Source organism: Gymnoscopelus braueri (genome assembly GCF_963280865.1).
Source record: "Gymnoscopelus braueri genome assembly, chromosome: 19".
NCBI classification, from domain to species: domain Eukaryota; kingdom Metazoa; phylum Chordata; class Actinopteri; order Myctophiformes; family Myctophidae; genus Gymnoscopelus; species Gymnoscopelus braueri.
This window is the reverse complement of record NC_137621.1, coordinates 15,164,614-15,186,003: the sequence shown is the minus strand read 5'-3', so window position 1 is coordinate 15,186,003 and position 21,390 is coordinate 15,164,614. Positions and strand designations below refer to the sequence as shown.

Below are 21,390 nucleotides of genomic sequence, written 5' to 3'. Positions count from 1 at the left end.
ACATGTACCATCTGACTTTCACATGCTTATAACCAGTCAATACACAAGTATTAAATGAGCTACTCTGCCACTTTTTAAAATTGCCTCCTGCCATCAATGCGTTCATTCATTTGTTCTGTTCATTCGTAATATGAATTATCATTAATAATAACAGTAATGTTCTTTCTGGTGATTCACGTATTTTTGTCATTCTGCGTTGCAATACAATAATGTGTCTGTGTCTAGAAATGATAACACATGCCAACACAACCATTTGTGTTTATACACGTTTATGCACACGTTCACACTGCATAGACATATGAGCAAACTGATTTATTGGAAGTTCATTGAAAGGTTTTAATCACAATATATTTATTATTGATATTTAGTATATCATCTTAACTTGTACTTTAGATCAGTGGTTCTCAACCAGTGGTTCTCAACCAGTGGTCCGGGGACCACCAGTGGTCCTTGGGGGGGGGGGTATCATCCGATTGGACCATAGACTGTAAAAATGTGTACAGCCGTAAGCCATATTTAACAGATGTACAAGCTCACAACGCGTCGCTGTGAGCTTGTATATCTGCTATTTTCAAAAAAATAAATTACCATTTCTGGAAGATCTTTGAATTTTGGGGGGAAATGTCAATTTCAATACAGAAATTAATTAAAAATAAGATATACTTTTGAATTATTCGTAAGTATGTAGGCTACTTTTGAATACTTAAGCAATCACCCCAGTACTTTAACTCAAGTACAAAAGTACTGGGGTGAGCACTTTCCTTGTCCACCACTGATTGTGACCCACCTCTACTTTATGTCCCACACAGTTACAGAGTGAATATGTTGCTTCTTCAGAACTACTTTCTTTGTAATTAGAATCCATTTAAACCTCAAAGTGAATCATATATTCACGCTTTGTGAGAATCTTGTGGGAGTTTCAATCAAGATTTTTTTTTGCATTGAAGTGTGACAGAGTGATTCATTGCATGAGTCAGCCTGTAGACCCTTGAAGCTTTTTGTAGAAACCTGGGTTTCTCTCGCGGCGCCGGCTCGGATATTTCACCCTGACCTCCAACTAATTAAGGCTGAAAAGGGAACTAAGTACAGAATAAAGAACTGTGTGTGCGATATGACATATACCCACGTCTGAAAGGTGTTTCACGCTGCATGACCTACAGTACAGTGGTTCAAGGCCGTTTTGGTACTGGAGGGAGACGAGAGAGAGAAGCAATCGAATCCAAATCATCAAACTTTTGGAGTATTGTATGAAAGACGGTTATGTAAAATGTACCTGGCCATAAGATCCCATCCCATTCGGACCAAAAAACTAAATGCGGAAGGGCTTGATGATATTATATCGTAGGGGTCTCCAACGTTTTTCAGGCCAAGGACCCTTTAGCTGAGAGAGAGAGGCAAAGCAGGGACCCCCACTAAATGTATAGTGTATAACATTGTGTTGAATATTAAACCTTTTTTTAAGAAAGCCTTCCATGCAACTTGATAAGAGGCTATTAAAGCCAGGCCACCATATTTAGCCGATTGTCTCATCAATGTCTAGCTTGTGTCAGCTGGTTAGTATTCCACAGGTTTTTCTTTTAAGTGCCTATCATTCACCTCCAAGTGAAGCTGCAGTGTTGTGTAAATTAAATGTTTGGTGTTTGTTTGTTTACATATTATATTTGCAAATAATATAGTGTATTCATGTTAATATTATATATTAATTATTATATATATTATATTTTCCGACATTTAAATAAAAAAACTATGACAAACATTTGCCGGCCCCCGGACTCCCTAGGGGTCTCGGACGCCCTGTTTTGAAGACGTCACTTCGTGCCGCGCTGCGAGCTTATAGATCTACTATTTTTGAAAAATCGTGAAGATTTGTGCAAATCTTTAAATATATATTTCTGAAAGCGAACATCTTCAACTCAAATCTTTGCCTCTGGGGGTCCCTGGAACAAAATATTTTGAGATGGGGGTCGGCGGCCAAATACATATCATTTTGGGGGTGACATGAAAAAGTTTTGAGCACCACTGATATATATAGCAACATAGTTTTTTCAGAAAAACTGTTAGGATTTAGAGGACATTTTTTGAATCGACCTCAGGTCTTATAATGGGTTAACCCAGGAACACATCTCCATAGACGCCCACTCCTTCCACCTCCTTCTTCTCCCCGCTCTGGTCCACCTGGTCAGGGAAGAGGGCTCCCACACACGCATTGACAGACTCCTTCACCTCCCCGGGCAGAGATCTCATCTTCTGCTCATGCTCCTTCAGCGCCACCTGGTTTAGCTAGTGACAAGGGCCAAAGTTCATTACGGGGCATCAGGAACCTGTCATACAGGTCAACTGATAATACTAGCACGACTACTGCATAGCTTGAGGCTGATTGTGTTATTTAATTCTAACCACATGAACACAAGAAATGAGGTGGCCTAGTATAGATTCAACTGATTCACTAAGTAATTTACGACCATATTTTGATCTTACCGGCATTTAAGACAATTGTCTTCATGCAAAATATTGTCTTAAATGCGGGTAAGATCAAAATATGGTCGTACATTTCTTAGTGAATCGGGGCCATTACCGCGTTTGCCTATACGGAACTACTGCTCAAAAAGGAATGCTGAAGGGTCCTAAATGCAGAAATGTTTGTCATGTGATCAGTGGCAAATACAAAAAATGTATAATAACAATTCCCCTATCATCAATATCTTCAAAATAAAATATCAAGATATCCACAAGCTGCATGTAGCCTATGTGTTGGAGTTATGGCATTTAAAACTTAAAACTTAAAAACTTAAAACGTAATTATAGCGCCCCAATCAGACCGACATTTGTTGTGGCAAAAATGTTATGTCTATTCTTTACCATCTCACTGGAATTTCTAAAATCATGGCAGATAAAAAGCCAGCACAAAAACAATAGTTTCAGCCCGGCTTGTTTACTAATAATACTTGATTTAATAGCATATTATTTGACAGACAGGTGTGTTGGCTTGATGCACTTATGACTTAATGATGGCATGATTACTTTGCGTGTGTGTGTGTGTGTGTGTGTGTGTGTGTGTGTGTGTGTGTGTGTGTGTTTACTTTCACTCAGGTATAGTACATTTTGAATAGGGTACTTCTAGTTGTAACAGAGTATATCTACATTGCAGTATTGATACTGCAATGTAGATATAAAAATGTAGACATAAACATGTGAGTACTTCTTCCATCACTAGGCGTGCGTGCGTGCGTGCGTGCGTGCGTGCGTGCGTGCGTGCGTGCGTGCGTGCGTGCGTGCGTGCGTGCGTGCGTGCGTGCGTGCGTGCGTGCGTATACCTGATTAGCAAGGGCTTTGATGTCCTCTATTGTAACAGCCTGTTTCTTCATCAGAGCTTCTTGCTGAGGGCTGTAATCTGGGATCTGTAAGAATATAACACATGCCCCAGTTCCCAAATAATCACTTGTGTAGCAATTTCCTGAGAGTTCATTTAAATTCAAATGAACACAAAGGATTCCGCTTTGTGGTCAGCGGTTTGGTCTGTTGGTCTGTACTACAGTACAGTATGTCTGTTTCCCCTATCGAGTGAAAAGCAAAGATTGTGTTTCTGTACGCTACATAGGCCTATAAACAGTACATCTGCTCATGTTTCTGTGTGTGCGTGCGTGTGTGCGTGTGTGTGTGTGTGTGTGTGTGTGTGTGTTCTTGTATCACTGTACTTGCGAGGGCGAAATGTCCCCACAAGTATAGTAGAATTTGAGACCATTTTCCGGTCCTCACAAGAGAAAATGGTTGTTTTATGGTTAAAAACAATATGGGGCGTTGGGATTACAATTAGGAAAAGATTCAGGTTGAGTTTAGGGTTAGGATTAGACATAGAGGATAGGTTTAGGGTTAGGATTAGACATAGAGGATAGGTTTAGGGTTAGGATTAGACATAGGATAGGTTTAGGGTTTGGATTAGACATAGAGGATAGGTTTAGGGTTTGGATTAGACATAGAGGATAGGTTTAGGATTTGGATTAGACATAGAGGATAGGTTTACGGTTTGGATTAGACATAGAGGATAGGTTTACGGTTTGGATTAGACATAGAGGATAGGTTTACGGTTTGGATTAGACATAGAGGATAGGTTTAGGGTTTGGATTAGACATAGAGGATAGGTTTACGGTTTGGATTAGACATAGCGGATAGGTTTAGGATTTGGATTAGACATAGAGGATAGGTTTACGGTTTGGATTAGACATAGAGGATAGGTTTAGGGTTTGGATTAGACATAGAGGATAGGTTTACGGTTTGGATTAGACATAGAGGATAGGTTTAGGGTTTGCATTAGACATAGAAGTTAGGTTTAGGGGTTAGGGTTACAGTTAAATAGCTGATCTACAGGCTAGTTCTAGTAGACTATTTTAGCCTTTAGAGTTATGGTTAAAAATGACAAAAAAAAAATAAAGCAAAAAAATGGTATCACAAACCTAAAATGTTGATGTCCTTACAAGTATAGTAATACAAACGTGTGTGTGTGTGTGTGTGTGTGTGTGTGTGTGTGTGTGGTGTTACCGCCCACGGGAGGCAACCCGAGAAAGACGATCAATACAGTTTGGGTCACAGCAGGTTGGACTTGTCCAATTCAATCAGACACTGCTTAATGCACCCAGCCATTCAATACAGAGGCCATGCTGATTAAACAACTGATTGTGTTATAAATAGTCGCTGTAATTAATGGGTATAATCGCTGATTAAAGGAGGATGGAAATAGAGACGCAATGCAGCGCTGTTGGAGTGTTTTGGTCTGAGAGGAGCCGGACAGGAATCCGATGCGTGACTGATGCCAGATTTTGGGGTCCGATGCCCATCCCGATTTTGGAGAGTCTCTAGACCAGTGGTTCTCGACCTGTGGGTCGAGACCTCTCCCCACATGATTTTTTTTTTGTTGGGGGGGGGGGGTCCCAGATGAAGTGACAATTTAAGGACTTTTAAGACCTGTTTAATACCTTGAAAAAAGAAGAAGAAAAAAAAAGAAAAGAAAAAGACCATTACTGCATCAAAAGTAACCAACAAACTACATTACAAAAACTGGTCAAACATTGGCCAAATTGTCAAATAATATAAGAAACCACTGCATTAGGCCACTGACCCCCATCTGATAAGATTTCTCTGTGACTGGGACTTTAATCTACACTGTAAAATCTAAGTGTTGATTTAACTTACAGTTACAGACCTGTAAGGGTCCATTTGGTTCCTAACTATCAGTCATTTAGCTGGGGACCCCCTGGAACCCCCTCAAGGACACCTGGGGTCCCGGGACCCCACTTTGAGAACCACTGTCTCTAGACCACCAATTTTATTTTGTAATATAAAAAATTTAGAAAATCCTGAAATCAATTTGAAAAACTTATTTGATTCATGTTTTGAGAGGATTTAACTTATAAGCAAACAAATACATAAAAATAAACACCAATACAAATTGTTATAAAAACATTTAAATTAAGTAAATATTACAGTAGACTATGAAAAGAGCATTGAACTTGAATATACAATGAACAATACATATAAACCAAACTTACATTTATTTAACCACTTTAGCCCCATTCAAACATTTTCATAATTAGCAAATCTACAAGCTCACAGTGACAGTGTGTCATGATGCGATGCATTGTGAGCTTGTGGTTCTGTCATTTTAGAAATTTGTAAAAAATTATCTGGACATCTGGCATATTTTCCGATACCGATGTCGTTATTTTAAGAAATTCACCATGAAATAGCCATTTTAATAAAGGCTTTTAAACCTTTTGCCAGTCGAGTGCAATTTTTTTTTTATATTCAAAAGAGCACGTTCTTCACAATTGAACTTCTTTTCTGGTTTCCTGAAGAGGGCAATCTGTTTGATTGTGTGTCTAACCGTGTGTGTGTGTGTCTGCCCGTGTGTGTGTCTGCGCGTGCGTGCGTGCGTGCGTGCGTGCGTGCGTGCGTGCGTGCGTGCGTGCGTAGGTATGCACATGTTCTAAAGGCACCAAAGTGGCCATGCATGTGACTGAAACACTTGTATTATGTCCAAAATGTCGCTTAAGGAAACGGAAGGTTTCCAGTTCAATCCCCGGCTTCCCCAGAGTTAGAATATTTATATGTTGTTTTTATTGGTGATAGAATGCATAAGATACCTACTGTATGCCTCCATTTCTATCTACTGATATATATATATACTGTATTTACATTATGCACAGAGCACATTATGACCAGCTCAGGCGCAGAGGGCCAGGCCATACTATATGTTAAGATGACGTTATATTGTCTTTTCTAATGTTATCCTATTTTAACTAGTGATACCCGACTACTTATTCTGTACTTGTCCTCTACCTTTACCTATCTTTGTTTCATTCTTACTGTGGTGCTGCTATGACTGAATTTCCCTTGGGATCAATAAAGATCTATCTATACATATCCAGACGTACATAAAAGGGGTTTCCAATCAATTTTATACCAGTGGATTACTATGTGCTCTGAAGGAAAGTAGACTGAAATACAGTACTCAAATAAAGTTAAGATCCTAAAAAAAAGTACTCAACTAAATGAACAAAGTAGCACTTTACTTACACCTCTGTATGCAATAATACTCCTGTACTCACCACAGCATCAAGCTGAGGGGACTCCTCTAGTGCGTCGATGCTCATTGACCTCTTGATCCTGACCAAATCATTGGATTATAATAAGGGTGTTCAGTTATACCGATTCAATGGATAACGATGATGATAATCACACAGTGAACAACAGCAGATTATAAGCAACGCAGATTTTTTTCTCTTCACAAAGCGTTAAAGGATCTACACCATGAATTTAAAAAAAATATTTGATATTTAAAATCATATGGTGTATGTCCCTCAAACCTTTTTCAAAAGGTTTGAGCCTAAATCATCACTCAGATATACTCATCCCAAGTCAATTGTCTCTGGCTTATACAGCACTTTCAGCTGCAATACCAAAACGTCCTCTTTGGCAGGGGGGGGCTACTGAGCAATTCTGTCTGTTAATAAAAAAATATATTAAAAAAAAAAAAAAAAAAAGGAAAAATTCTGCATAAAAAGAAGCATCTAAGAAAAATACAAAATCGAAAAAAAAACACTTTGAAATTTTTTTAACAATTCCACCAAGTGTTTGAGGTGCCTGTTTCACCGAGCCCGAAGTATTTGTTCGTAGACCCCCACTTAGGGGGGGTAGAAAAAGTTTCGGAGCGATTCGGGCACTTTCCATTTAACATTGGCAACGCAAGTGACATCACTTGCGTTGCACATTCTGAAATGGCCTGTTCAGACACGCCCATTCTGAAAATCTCTGAAATGAGAATGAACGACTGAATGTTAAATAAAAATATTTTTTGGGGTACAAGAGACACTGGGGAGCCCAAAAAATACTAAAAACCAAAAAAAAAATGAAATTCATGGTGTAGACCCTTTAAAGGGATAGTTCACCCCCAAATTGACATTTTTTCTATTGATTAGTCACCCCATGGAGACTTGAATTCATTTCATTCTCAAACATGTTCACGTACTGTAGAGGACCCCCAAATTGATATGTTTGACGCGGACACCCATCTGAAAAGATTTTGTACCAATAAGGACCCACATCAGCGAAGATTTGCATTGTTAAAAATGTTCATAATTATTCCAAATGTTTCACAATTTTTCAAATTGTTTTAAAAAAATACAGTAGCAGATCTACAAGCTCCCAACCCGTCGCATCACAACACATTGTGAGCTTGTAGATCGTCCATTTTCAAATATCTAAAGTATAAAATAGGCTTAATCGGTTAAACTGACTTCGGATGCTGTATATGAACTAATTTAGCAGGGAACCAGCTTGGAACCGACTCAAGGACCCCTGGGGGTCCTCGCACCACCCCACTTTGAGAACCACTGGTCAATCGGACGAGAAAGCCAATAAGTCCACACAGCGAACAGAGCTCCAGAAACGTGTTTGAAAACAAGGACTTGGTGTCACTCACTTGGCCTTATCTGATGAGCGCTTCGAGAAGCTTTTCTTCTTGGCTTCTTTGGTTTCGCTGGGGAAGGAGGGAAAAATAGACAGAATTTAAAGATGCCTGCCTGCAGTGGTGGAAGATGTACTCAGATTTTAGTAAAGTACAGTAGCAATACCAGGGGTTGACACTAACGGTTGCCCGACTGCCTGTGGTAAGCATTGATGGTCCATTGTGGAACCTTGGGCCGTCAACCTTTACTTTATAGAGTGCAGTCAGAAGACAGGCCTTGATAGCCACAGCGTTGATATACTGAATGTAATAGATAAGAACTTCAGAATTCTCCAGGCGCTCAACCGATCGCTTGTTTGCATGCAGACTTAGATGTGGAGCGATTTGCCTTCGTGATATATCAGGTCGTATTGTTTTAATATCATTAATTTGCTGTTCTGTTATTCACGTAGTATAGAGGGAATCTCCCTTGTTTGTCAATAAAGATGCCTTGCGCATGTAAAAAGTAATTTCTGTGTATGTCGTCTATAAACTGGACTTTAGGGTTTTATTGAACCAAGAGTGACAGGTCTGTTACGGCACATCAGCATAGACCGTAAAAGAAATATGGACAGCGTCACGCCATTAGTTTCTACAGACCGTAAATTAAGCCTATTTTGCAGCGATTTCAAATCCGCCATATTTCTATATCCGGTTGATATCCGGTCGGAAATGCAAACGGAAATTAATGCTACTGGCTGAAACCGCAGCGAGGGCGGGTCTTCACTATATAGAACCAGTAGAAACCCTAGAAACATACCCTACTTTATCATTAGTTTTAATTTATTTAAAATAAATGGGACCATAATTTACCAAAACGCATATCATGGTGATTGACTTTAAACTAGCGACTGGAAGCATATAGTATTTATGACAATGAAATTAAAGGTAATAAAATCAAGTTTAAAGTGCTGCCAAAAGCCCATCCACTTGAATAGAGCCTAATTGCTTCTGCAACCAGCAGGGGTGAAACAGCAGCAAAACAGTGAGACTACAGGCCATTCATATGAACTGTCACACTTCCTATATAGCCTCAATTTACAAGCCGGATGCTAGCCCCTTGGTGGCAAGTAAATAAAACGTTCGGGCAAGTGGAGTTTGCTTTAAGGTTGCCAGACGGGCAAGTGCATTCCGTCTTCATTAAATATTATAGGCTATTTATGAAGAACAATGCTATGTTTTTACAACTAGCAGTTGTACTCATTCTGGTTTTGAAAGTAGCAGATCTACAAGCTCACAACAGTTCACATTTCAACACGTTGTTGTGGGCTTGTAGATCGGGTAGATCCAAATCTACAAAGCAACTTGTAAGTAAAGTAAAGAGTATAAAGAGTAAAACAGTACAATATTTGACTCAGAGTTTGACTAAGGGTACCTCAAAATTGTACTAAGCACTTAAACCCCAGCATCCGTATTGTGGGGCGACGGGTTGTGAGCTTGTCGTTCAGCAAAACCTTTCCCCACAATAACAGAAAACTAGCATAGAGCCCTGAAGTACTCCACTCAACCATATGGGGGTTTAACCCCTTAAGACCGGGAACGCATCTGTGTTATTTTTAAGATAGAGCGCCGCGCTATGAACTTGTAGATCTGCTATTTTTGAAAAATAGTGAAAATGTGTGCAATGCTTTGAATATATATATATTTTTAAGCAAACATTTTAACACTATGTTACAACTTCTGGGGGTCCCTGAAACAAAATATTTGAGATGGGGGTCCACGGCCAAATACATTTTCCAAAATTCTGTTAAGATTTAGAAGACATTTGTAGAATCCCCCAGAAGCAAAGATTTGAGTTACAAATGTTCGCTTTAAAAATATATATATATTCAAAGATTTGCACACATTTTCCACGATAAAAAAAAAAAAAACAGCAGATCTACAAGCTCATAGCGCAGCACTCGGTGCGCTATGAGCGCGGCACCTATTTTTGAATAGCCAAAGGAATCTAAAAATGACACAGATTCTTTCCCGGTCTAAACGGGTTAAGTGGTCAAGCACAGTACTTGAGTACCACTGTCTGAGAACAAATTAAAACAAGACAGAATTTAAGGACTGTACGTCCTGAAAGGAACTCTCTCTCTCTGTGCAACCAGAAGCCTTTCCCTGCTTCCAACGTGAGGTTCTGGGACACCGTGACCTTTGGTTTCAGTGGTCAGAAAGGAGGCTAAATCCTGTGTGTCAAAGTGTCTGCGTGGACAGGTAGGTGGCAGGGAACCGTACAGTATGTCCCCAGGCTGTTTAAAACACCTGTTGGCTAATGGCTGTCCTTAGAAGACCATCTGCCAGCTGGAGACACTGGATAACAAACGCACGCACGCACGCACAAACACACACGTGCATGTGAGTAAACATATACACACTTTATAAGACACGCACACACACACACACGCACACGCACACACACACACACACACACACACACACACACACACACAAGCCAAGAACAGTGTGCAGAGGTGACTCATATTGTCCTTTGCAAAATATGACTTCAAACAAACACACACAGAGATGCTGTCATCCAAGAACGTTTGATTCGTCAGCGTCCTGTGTGTGTGTGTGTGTGTGTGTGTGTGTGTGTGTGTGTGTGTGTGTGTGTGTGTGTGTGTGTGTGTGTGTGTGCGCTCGTGTGCGTGTGCGCGCGTGTGTGTGTGTGTGTGTGTGTGTGTGTGTGTGTGTGTGTGTGTGTGTGTGTGTGTGTGGACTGTGTGTTCTTCTGAACAGTGATGGACTCAAATGTTTTACATAAATAAAAATGTCAATGCTGCAATGTAGATATTCTGTTTTAAAAATGAACTTGAGTAAAAGCACAAAAGTATCGGCATCAAAATATACTTAAAGTACCACAGTAAAAGTACTCATTATGCAGAATGTTTCATAAGATATCATATGTCTAAAATGTAAACAAATCTTTTGATAATAGCAGATCTTGTAGATCGGCTATTTTCAAATAGCCAAAGTTTAAATAGAGCTGAAGTGGTTAATGTATGTTTTGTAATAATAATTAAAATCTACAAAGTAACTAGTAACTAAAGTTGTCAAATAATTGTTGTGGAGTAAAAAGTACTTTTAGTAATATTTGCCTCTGAGATGTAGTGGAGTAGAAGTAAAAGTATTGAAAATTGTAAATACTGAAGAAAGTAAAAATACCTCAAAATTGTGCTTAAGCACTGTACCTGAGTACATGTACTTAGTTACTTTACACCACTGCTTCTGAATATGCGGTACGGTACTGCACTGTGTGTGTGGACAGTGTGTGTTCTTCTGAATGTGCAGTATTTGTACTGTAGAGTTTCCCAAACATTTTCAGCTCCAGATCCAAAAGATAAACGTGGTGTCTTCCCGGGACCCAAACGTAAAAGAATTACGTTTAACGACCACAATGCTCTATTACTATGAAATGGTGAAAATGGCAGATCCACAAGCTTTTACATGAATGGAATTATTATTATTATTATTATTATCTTATCTTTCAATAAACAAAAAGGTTTGTAGGAAATGTAAAGAAAGTGATGTACAGTATACAGTGGGGAGAACAATTTTTTTTAATAGGAGGGCTTCTTAAAGACCAAGAAACAGGTCTGTGAGAGCCGGAATTCTTACTGGTTGGTAGGTGATCAAATACTTATTTCATGCAATAAAATGCCAATTAATTACTTAAAAATCATACAATGTGATGAGAGAGAGAGAGAGAGAGAGAGAGAGAGACACACACACACACACACACACACACACACACACACACACACACACACACACACACACACACACACACACACACACACACACACACACACACACACACACACACACACACACACAGTACTGAGTGTACATGTCCCACCTCTCCAGGGTCCTCAGCTCACTGGAGTGTCTCTCGGTGGCCATCTCCAACAGCTTGGTCAGACGCTGTCACACGGGAAACAGGACAGTGGACGTGGCACAGTCAGTGTCTTCCATGTCAACACAAACAACATCTGGCGAATGTAATTTCCTCGAATAACACAATACAAAACCATCAACTTAGGCTATCAATCAATCAAAGCATTAGCAGAAGTCGATGCGCAAATGCCCATTATTATACTTACTTAAAAACACATAATCATAAAGAAAGCTCTCATCCATGCAGAAAACACACTAACACTGCGATCGTAGTGCATTAAAGTAATACAAGGCAGGTCCACAAATAACGATTTTTAGCAACCTCTGCTGGTCACCACCGTCACTGCATGTATTTTCCGTAGTCCTCCATTACCCAGAATTCCATTTGTTTTCACCGGAAGGTGGAAGCGTTTCAAAAAGCGTTCTTTTAATTGTTTTATACTATCTGCGGATCGTTTCTCTTAGCCAGTGGAGCATTAGTTTCCGTGAGCAGTTTTTTCTTTTGCTGTTGTTTTTCAATCTTCAAATCCTATGATTTCTTGAAAAAAAGCTTGAGATTCCTTTTTGTTAATAGCGCGGTAGTTCCTGGCCAAACAGGAAACCGGTGCGGTAGTTCCTAGCCAAACAGGAAACCGGTGCATTTCCGTTTCTGTTTTCCGGCCACCGTTTCAATAGAAAATAGTTTATAAAAGGCTTTCGGGGGTGAAATTCATGCAGTCGGCGTTGTGAAACATTTGCCACTCACAAAAGATATACAATTTAACATTAGTTTTTTTGAAAAAGTTACCTAGTATTACTTTAATGTAACTTGTCGCCACCACACGAAAGGAGGCAAAGAAAAGAAAGAAAAAAACTCCACAGCAGTGAGTGATGACGATTCCACCATGGACAGTTACTCAGCAATGCAAATACAAATACAATACAATACATGTATGTCTTATTTATAATTTTTTTGGGTATATGTATTTATTGCTTTTGACAAATACAGAGGTATCCCATAGCCATAGGGTGTCAAAAGTACTTAAAATCATTAGTAGAGCTGAGGGCAGTGATCGGCATGAAACTTCCTGCGAATGATGCCCTTCCATTTATTTTGGCACGTTACGCCCACTGAAGTGAACCTCTATCTCTCGCAGAGCGGCATAAAACTAATCTGACTCTGCACTAATTGTAGGCCTGTATTAGCCTGCCCTGCATTAACATTTTTAAAACACATTGAAATGTTGGTAGGGTACTGGCCAATCTAGTTGGGGGGCACAAAGTCCAATCTGGAGGGGCATTGTGGCGCCAGCTGAACGCATCGCATCTACAAGCTCGTAGATCGTCTCTTTTGTCTATTCGCCGTACAACAAAGGATATAGGGCTTAAAGGAGGAGTTCACCCAAAAAATGACTTATTTTCTATCAATTGCACACCCCATGAAGCCTTCAATTCAGGGATTTATTTTTGTTTTTGTGGCATTCCCAAGCCAATAATTTGATGACCAGGTCTATTTCCGGTAGGAGACACAAAGAATCTACTTTGTGTCTCCTACCGGATACATTAGCCGGTAGGAGACGGGAATCAAATTATTAGCTTAGCAATGCGACAAAAATAAAAATGAATCCATGGATTCAAGGCTTCATGGTAGGGGTGTGCCGATATATCGTCCCGCGATATATCGCGATACGTTTTCGTGACGATATGTATCGTTTTGGGGGGAAAAAATATCGAGATTTACAATAATAATAATCAGGCTTGAAAACAGCCCCGAGGTGAAAAGGGTGACAACATGTTGTTTTCTTTCGGGTCAGGTGTCACACTATTGCCCTATTTGGATTCAAAACGGCTATTGTAGCTGAAAAGCTACAAGTTTGCGTCTGAATAATGCAAAAACAGAATAATTTGTTTGCATTTTCTCTCCCCCATATATTTTCATAATAAAAAAGTGCGTATCGTATCGTATCAAAATCGTATCGAAGTTGTGAGCCAAATATCGTATCTCGTTTGGTGAAATTAGTGTATCGGCACACCCCTACTTCATGGGGTGTGCAATTGATAGAAAATAAGTCATTTTTTGGGTGAACTACTCCTTTAAGTGGTTTTCAATATGCAAGCTTCTTATTATTTAATCCAAGCAGTGCACCCCTGCTCATTGTTCATTTGCATGCTGCTCGCCTGCGGTCCGGCGTCACGCGGCACCAGAGAGGTGAGACGAGGAGGGTGCACCGATGGGGGAGCACAGAACGCATCCTCAGCTGTAAGAAGGATTCCGAATTTTCAGAGGCGGGTCGATAGATGCACTGAAGAGAGCTGAAGAGGGTTCGAGGAGACTGCCGGATGGACCATGTACACAGTAAAGTCCTCAGAATTAACTCAGAGAGTGTTCAAATGGAACCAAATAGTTAAAGTACTACTTTACCAGTTAAATGACTGCGTACATTATGGTCTTGACAAGTCTTACCTTAAGCGCTTTGACAAAATATCCTTTGAGAATTATATTGACAATAATAAAGATTTAAGCTGTGTATATTTGCCAAGCCAAGATAACATGCAGCACTTCATCAAGACATTGCTGAGATTATACAAGTTTGAAAAAATGTGGCTCACTGGGTCATTATAAGCAATAGAGACTGGAGATAAATATTCTGTGACTACTTAGAAAATCAAAAAATCGCTGGCAGTCTGGGCCTTATTTAGTAGTGTATACTTAAAGGGACACTTCGCCGATTTTGAGAAAAAATCCTATTTTTATTAAGTCTAGGACCCATAAACATGATCCTGATGTGTTCTTTGTGTTGTATCTGTGTTTTTAGATTTTTGATCCGTAAGACGATCCCCATAGCGTCAAATGACGTTTTCCGTAGGTTCTCACCTTATGTCCGCACTACATGACTGCAAGTGACTACAGCTGTAGTTCAAATCCAAACCAACCCACATGGCTCAAAGGACCGGCCCCTGAGGGTGTCTCCCTAACATTTCGTACACCCTTCTTTCCCCACTCGGCCACTCCCATTAGCTGCGGCCAGCGGGCAACCCCCCTTGCAGAGTGAGGCATTACTTTACCTGAGTTATCTTCTGATAGTTGTACTTGAATGTTGACATGAAATCATAATCCTGTTTAGTGTTTCATAAGCGCAAGCGTGAAAACAAAAATACAGCGTGGAGTGGCGGCGCTGGTAAACAAACACTGTTGCGAAAGGCTAGGATCATAATACCAAGGATTCGACAGTGATGTCACTACTATGCGACACGGAAGTAGAACTGCATAAAGATACCAAGGATTTGTCAGTGATATGACATCACTAACGAATCCTTGGACATATATGTAACTAGATGAACGTGTGCGAGGTACACGTTCTACAGCCAGTGTTGCCAGATATTGTGAGAGAAATAAGCAACCAGGTCTATGAAAACAAGCCCAAAAGAAGATAACTAGGCCAAGAGCACTTTACCTAGACATGGGATATTATATATTTGAAAATTGCCGATCTACAAGCTCACAACGCTTCGCGACCCATTGTGAGCTTGTAGATCTGCTATTTACAAAAAAATCTTGAGGGGGAAAAAGTGCAAAATGTGGAATATTTTTGACACATATTTGTTAGGGGCTCCCTGGCACAAATTATAATTTCAGATGGGGGTCTGTGGAAAAATACATGAACATGTTTGAGAACCACTGGTTTAAACAACAATCAAAACATTTGGAAACAAGCCCAAATATCAACTACATTTTAGAAAGAAGCCGCTTATAATAAGCAGACATGGCAACACTGGCATGCTGTTTGTATGTTGTTGTTGGAGATCACACCCACATGCAACCCACAAGGAGGGGCAGTGCACCAACGCATTATGGTCATTGTAGTAATGCAGCAGTCCAGTCAAACCCTAGTCAAACACACAGATTTAATTATTTTTCTGGCCATAGGGTGCAAATTTTAAATTGTGCTATTGTTATCTACTACAAATACTGTTACCATTGAGTGATTGCAGTTTCTTCCAGGGGTGAAATGCTCCTTTAAGGTAATAAAATCAAGTGTAAAGTTAGGCAACAACCCATCCGCTTGAATGGAGCCTAATTCTTTCTAACACCAGCTGGGGTAAAACAGCGAGACTACAGGCCATTCATATGAACTGCCTCTTCCTATACAGCCTCAATTTACCACTCAGAAGCTGGCCCCTTGAGGAGTACGTACAGTGACAAAGATCACCCTCCTTGCCCAGCTCACAACCCCGAACACGACCAATTGTGTTCGAATAGACACTCGCCCAAACCGTATGCATTGCGGTGGATTCCAACCCCAAGACTTTGCAATGGTGGACGGGTACTTTACCCACGCACCACGTTTAAGAGAGAAATGTGTGCATATATAAGAACACCTGAACAAATCAGCGCTGTTACGCATTTGTGTCATACTTTGTGTTGTGGGTGACATCACACCAGAGCTCTGGACAGCCTTATATAGTATCGAAGTGTGCCAGAGAGAGATAGATCTAAAAGTGTTAGAGAGAGACGAGACAGAGAGAAAAATATGTTGTGTTGGTCGTTGACCCAGAAAGGAAAACTGGTGCGTTGCAGAAGCGGACCGATTCATTGTGCTGCTGTGCCAGTGGGGGACAATGTTTACACTTTTACAGGGTTCTATCCCGGTGTGACCACCGCCATGGATCAGATTGATGTGCAGGTCTTCAACACAGTGTCTTCACACTGGACAAGGAAGTTGTACACGGTGACAAAAGGACAAGGTAAAAAGAAGTTGTCCCTGGTGAAAGGAGAACGGCCCGTCGAGGTTCCCTCCCCGCGCTTGGGCCACACGGCTGTGCTGATAAAGGATGTCATATACGTCTGGGGAGGAACAGTGAAGTTTGAGGAGATCACATATGACCCTACTCTGTCAGCCTACGGTCCTCTGTCAGGCTCTGTCGATGGTATCCGTGGCGGTGGTATCCGTGGTTTTGTCGGCTCCGAGGACATTAATGAAGTCATAAAAAAAAAAACGGAGCACCGCCAGGACCCTATTCTTTATGCATTTGATGTCAACACCCACAGATGGTTAAATCTCAAGATTTCTAGGACCGTTCCAGAGGGGAGAGAGAGCCACTCGGCTTGTGTCTTAGGGAAGGTCATGTACATCTATGGAGGAAAAATCTATAGTATTATGACGCATGGTAGGGGCTTTATTAGTCGCTCTAGTAGCTATCGTATTAATAATGACTTGTACAAGTTGGACACCAGCACAATGGTCTGGTCTTTAATTGACACCAGAGGCACTCGGCCATCTGCTTCACACCATCACTCTGCCACCATCATCGGGACAAAGATGTTTGTATTTGGGGGAAAGGGGTACCAGAGGTACCGCGAAAACATCAGAGTGTTTGACACACAGACCAACTGCTGGCTGAGTGTTTGTGAACAGCGTCATCCAAAGGGACGCACGCGTCATGCAGCCTTTGCCTATAATGGAGAGCTGTACATATATGGCGGCAACAACCTTGGTCCGAACCTCAATAATAGTCTAAGGATAAGTATACAGTATCAAGAGACTTCTGTCCAGGACAGTGATAACCTCAATGATCTGTGGACATTCAACCCAAAGACCTTATTCTGGAAGAAGGTTGAGCCCAAGGGGAAAGGCCTGGATTGGAAGTGTAGTATGTTCAGCTGCATGGTCAGAGATCGTCTCTTCCTCTTTGGATACACAACACAGACACAACAACCCGTCTGTAGTTGCTTACAGGCCTTAAATTTAAATCCTAGTCCTAGTCTCAAGACGTTGTGCAAACGAGCAGTTATTCGGTACGGTATGGAGCAGTCTGGACTCCCACACAACATCAGGTGGGAACTGGCAAATGACAATAAAATAAAAAAATAAGAAAATAAGAAAACAGTCAGGCCAATAAAATAAACACAACCCAACTAATTTGGTGGTTCTAAAAAGTTTTTTTCAAATTGTATTTTGACCCCTAGCCTGGTACTGTAAACCATCCCGTTCGCGTGAATTCACAGAATCACAGATTCTTCTGCAGAAGACGCGAACAGGATGGTTTACCAGGCTAGGGGACCCCCGTCTGAAAAGGTGTTGTCCCAGGGACCCCCAGAAGAGAGGATTTATGTAAAAGAAAAATTCTTCAAAACTTTCCAAACATTTTCGATATTTTTCAAAAATGTCCAGAAATAGCAGATGTACAAGCTCGCAGTGAGCTTGTAGATATGCTATTTTTGAATAGCCAACATATACGTAAATGGATAAAGTGGCTACAATGATTGTGATGCTGTATTAACTACTTTTGCTGGGACCCCCCATCCCCCCTCCAAGTACCCCTGGGGGTCCCTGGACCCCACTTTGAGAACCACTGAACTAATTAACAAACTAACTTTTTTTCTCGCTGATATAAAAATTTCAATGTTTTTCAGTTTTTCCTTTCCTTCCCCCCCATTTACCCAGAGGAGGTTGGCTGAGCACTAATGCTCTTGTTCAGCCACGCCCTGCTTCACCTTCACAAACATGGACCATCACAGTACAACCACAGTCTTTAAACTGTTGGCCACTGAGCAACTCCACTGGAGCAGTTTTGGGGGTTCAGTGCCTTGCTCAAGGCTACTTCAGCGGTGTTGGGGGAAGTATGGGTGGGGGTCTTTATTTTGTGTCTGTTGGTTTGAGTACAGAAAAGGTTTGTTTTGAGGGTTTTTTTCAGGGTTTTCTGCCTTTAATAGATGGTGGAGAGAGACAGGAAACAGGAAGAGAGAGTCGGACATAAATGGCCAGACAGTGGATTTGGTAACCACTTATAAATATCTCGGCTCCATTATTGACTATCGTCTGAAATTTGACTTCAATACTGAAATGGTGTGTAAGAAAGGTCAAAAGCGCCTCTTCTGTTTAAGGAAGCTAGCCAAATTTCAGGAGCTTTCATAGAGTCTGTTATTTCATTTGCTGCCATTTGTTGGTATGGAAACCTTGGCATTGGAAAAATGCCCTTAACGGGGTTGTGAGGGGGGCTAGCAAGATTGTGGGGGTACAATTTAGCTGTCTGAGTCATATATATGACCAGCAGGTGCTTAAGAAAGCATCTTCTATTAGGGCAGACAGCTCTCACCCCCTAAATCCTGAATATGAATTCTTGCCTTCCGGCCAAAGGTTAAAGACCCCTGCAGCTAAAAACAATAGGTACAAATTCTCATTTGTACCTACTTCCATTCGTGCCATCAATAATAGCAGCAGGAGGAGGTAGCTATGAGTAGCTATTATTATCTGGATCTTGTGATTATGTCTATGTCTATGTGTGTCTTGTGTATGTATGTTTACTGTGTGTTGGAGTTTCCTACTATCTGCTGTAACATAAATTGCCCAGTTTGGGACATAATAAACTTGAACTTGAAATTGGACACTTTTTACAAGATCTGGGATCCATATCTGTCTTTTATTGGGCCTACGCTGTCTGCCACTGTGCTTGGGGGATTCCCACACCGACCCTAGCTTTCTTGTAGGCCAGCATTTTGTCTTGTCTAATGTCCTTGTGCCTCTGGTAACTGGTATTTTCACACGTCTTGAATTATTGTAAATGGTGTCTTTCCTTTCCTTGTTGGGAGGCTATCGATGGCCGGGAGATGTGTCCTGTGATCATGTTCTTACTTATCTTTTTATGAATGTTGTGTCTGAGCTGTATTTTTGTTTTATTATTTCTTGTTTGTTTAAGTGTTTGTCTTTTGTCTGTCTGAAAAAGCAATAAACATATTTTGCAAAAAAAAGAAGATACAAGCCAGTACTTAAAATGCAATAAAGATAGGTGCCCTCCCTACTCTTCCATTGAGAAATTTAGACCCTATGAAGTTATTTGAAGCAAACTGGACTGGTCACTCACTAGATCTTTATTGAGGTTCGGACATAATTCGGACATAATTAGGGAGGGAGACCTTTGTTAGGCTTGTGGGGAGGCTAATAGGGGTAAAGTGTCTTGCTAAGGGACACTTCGACACATAGACCGGGGCTGGGAGGCTTATTAGACAGCCTCTCTAACCACTAAGCTATGGCCGGCCACAATTACCCGTCTCTGTCAGGAGAGAAAGAAAACTTGAGGTTTTAAAAGCTCTAAAGCGTTTGTCAGATTTCCTTTTATTATGTGGACAGTGGAAGTGTGACACTGACAGCTATAGTGGAATCACATGTTGAGCTGTGAACTGTTAGTCAATTGGGCTGATGGAACCCGTGGAGGGCGGCTCACCTCGGTAGCATGCTGCTCCTTCCTCCTCTTCACGTGGTCGTGATGCTCCTCCCACAGAGCTTGTAGCTCCGCCTGCAGCTTCTCCTTCTGCTCCTGGACCCGCTCTCTCTTAACGCCAGAGTCAGTGCTGTCACTAGAACCCCTGGGGGACACACAAAATGAATTTTGTGTGTCATTTGGTTGAATTACGGGTCCATTTGGTTCCACTGGGGTTCCTAACTGTCAATCATTTAGCTGGGGACCCGCTGGACCCCTCGAGGACCCCTGGGGAGTATATAATACGCACCTTTTCAGACCTCACCTCACCCCCTAGCACTCCTCTCTCCTTGTGTCACTTATTGATGCTAGTTTACTATGCAGATACTGTATGTTGGTTACTTGTTCACGTTTGTGTTACTTAGATTTGTTTTGATTGAGCACAGATGAATGTAATTTAGATAGCATGTTGTTTAGACAGATGCTAGGTTCATTGTTTACCTGGTATCCTAGTTTCACTGTTCTCTCTGCACTCTACTTATATGTGACTATTTCCCTTGTTGTTTATTGACTAGACTGGAGTACATGGCATGCTTACTCTGCTTACTCTGATCTCGTAAGTCGCTCTGGATAAGAGCGTCTACTAAAGGCCTAAATTGTCATTTGGAAGGGGAGAAATTAGCTTGTTTTCAAAAAAGTACAAAAGTATTGGAATCAAAATGTAGTAAGTACTCAATTATAATTTTTCTAAATAGCCGACCTACAGTATGAGCTCACAATGCATCGCATTGTGACGCGTTGTAAGCTTGTATAGCCTACAATTCAAATGTTCAAATAGTGGAGTAAAAAGTACAACATAACATGTTGTGGAGTAGAAGTACTGAAAAATGCAAAACACCTTAGTAAAGTAAAAGTACCCAAGAATTGTCCTTACTGTAGGCTACTTACTGTAGTTACTTTCCACCACATGGGGGGTGAAAAGGTCCTCTGGTATTGAGGACAGGGCAGGACTGGACCACTGTAAGGAAAGTCGTGACCCAGCTTAACCGTGTTTACTCAATCATGTAGCATTGTGCACTTGCCATTACAACCCACTTGTGTGCACCCCTTAAAAGTGACTCATGTTTGTAGTTGGTATTTTCATCCACTGGCATTCCGTTCTCCTGGAAAAACACATTAGCTCTTACGCTTTTTAAATATTAAATATATGCTCCAATTATATGAAGTGGCCAGAACAACTGCAACTTCATTAGTGGCTGACTATTATGCTGTAAAAGAGGCCACTTAAAGGACAACACATAATGGCTCTGACACAAAAACAGAGCATGGAA

At 40.9% G+C, this 21,390-nt stretch overlaps 1 protein-coding gene across 3 annotated transcripts in view; it reads right to left on the bottom strand.

Annotated features, from left to right (window-relative positions):
* Positions 1-435: 435 nt before the first annotated feature.
* plcb2 (phospholipase C, beta 2) overlaps positions 436-21,390 on the bottom strand; it is a 59,127-nt gene continuing 38,172 nt past the window's right edge. For 2 of the 3 annotated variants that reach the window (XM_080414549.1, XM_080414550.1), the window contains exons 30-35: positions 20,084-20,225; positions 11,844-11,908; positions 7,976-8,032; positions 6,603-6,660; positions 3,315-3,398; positions 436-2,280 (exon numbers count right to left, since the gene is read on the bottom strand). In XM_080414549.1, coding sequence (XP_080270675.1) covers positions 2,107-2,280; positions 3,315-3,398; positions 6,603-6,660; positions 7,976-8,032; positions 11,844-11,908; positions 20,084-20,225 — 580 coding nt within the window. In that variant the 3' untranslated portion in view covers positions 436-2,106. The remainder of the gene's footprint in view (positions 2,281-3,314; positions 3,399-6,602; positions 6,661-7,975; positions 8,033-11,843; positions 11,909-20,083; positions 20,226-21,390) is intronic. The other variant, XR_013932148.1, reaches the window with a different exon arrangement.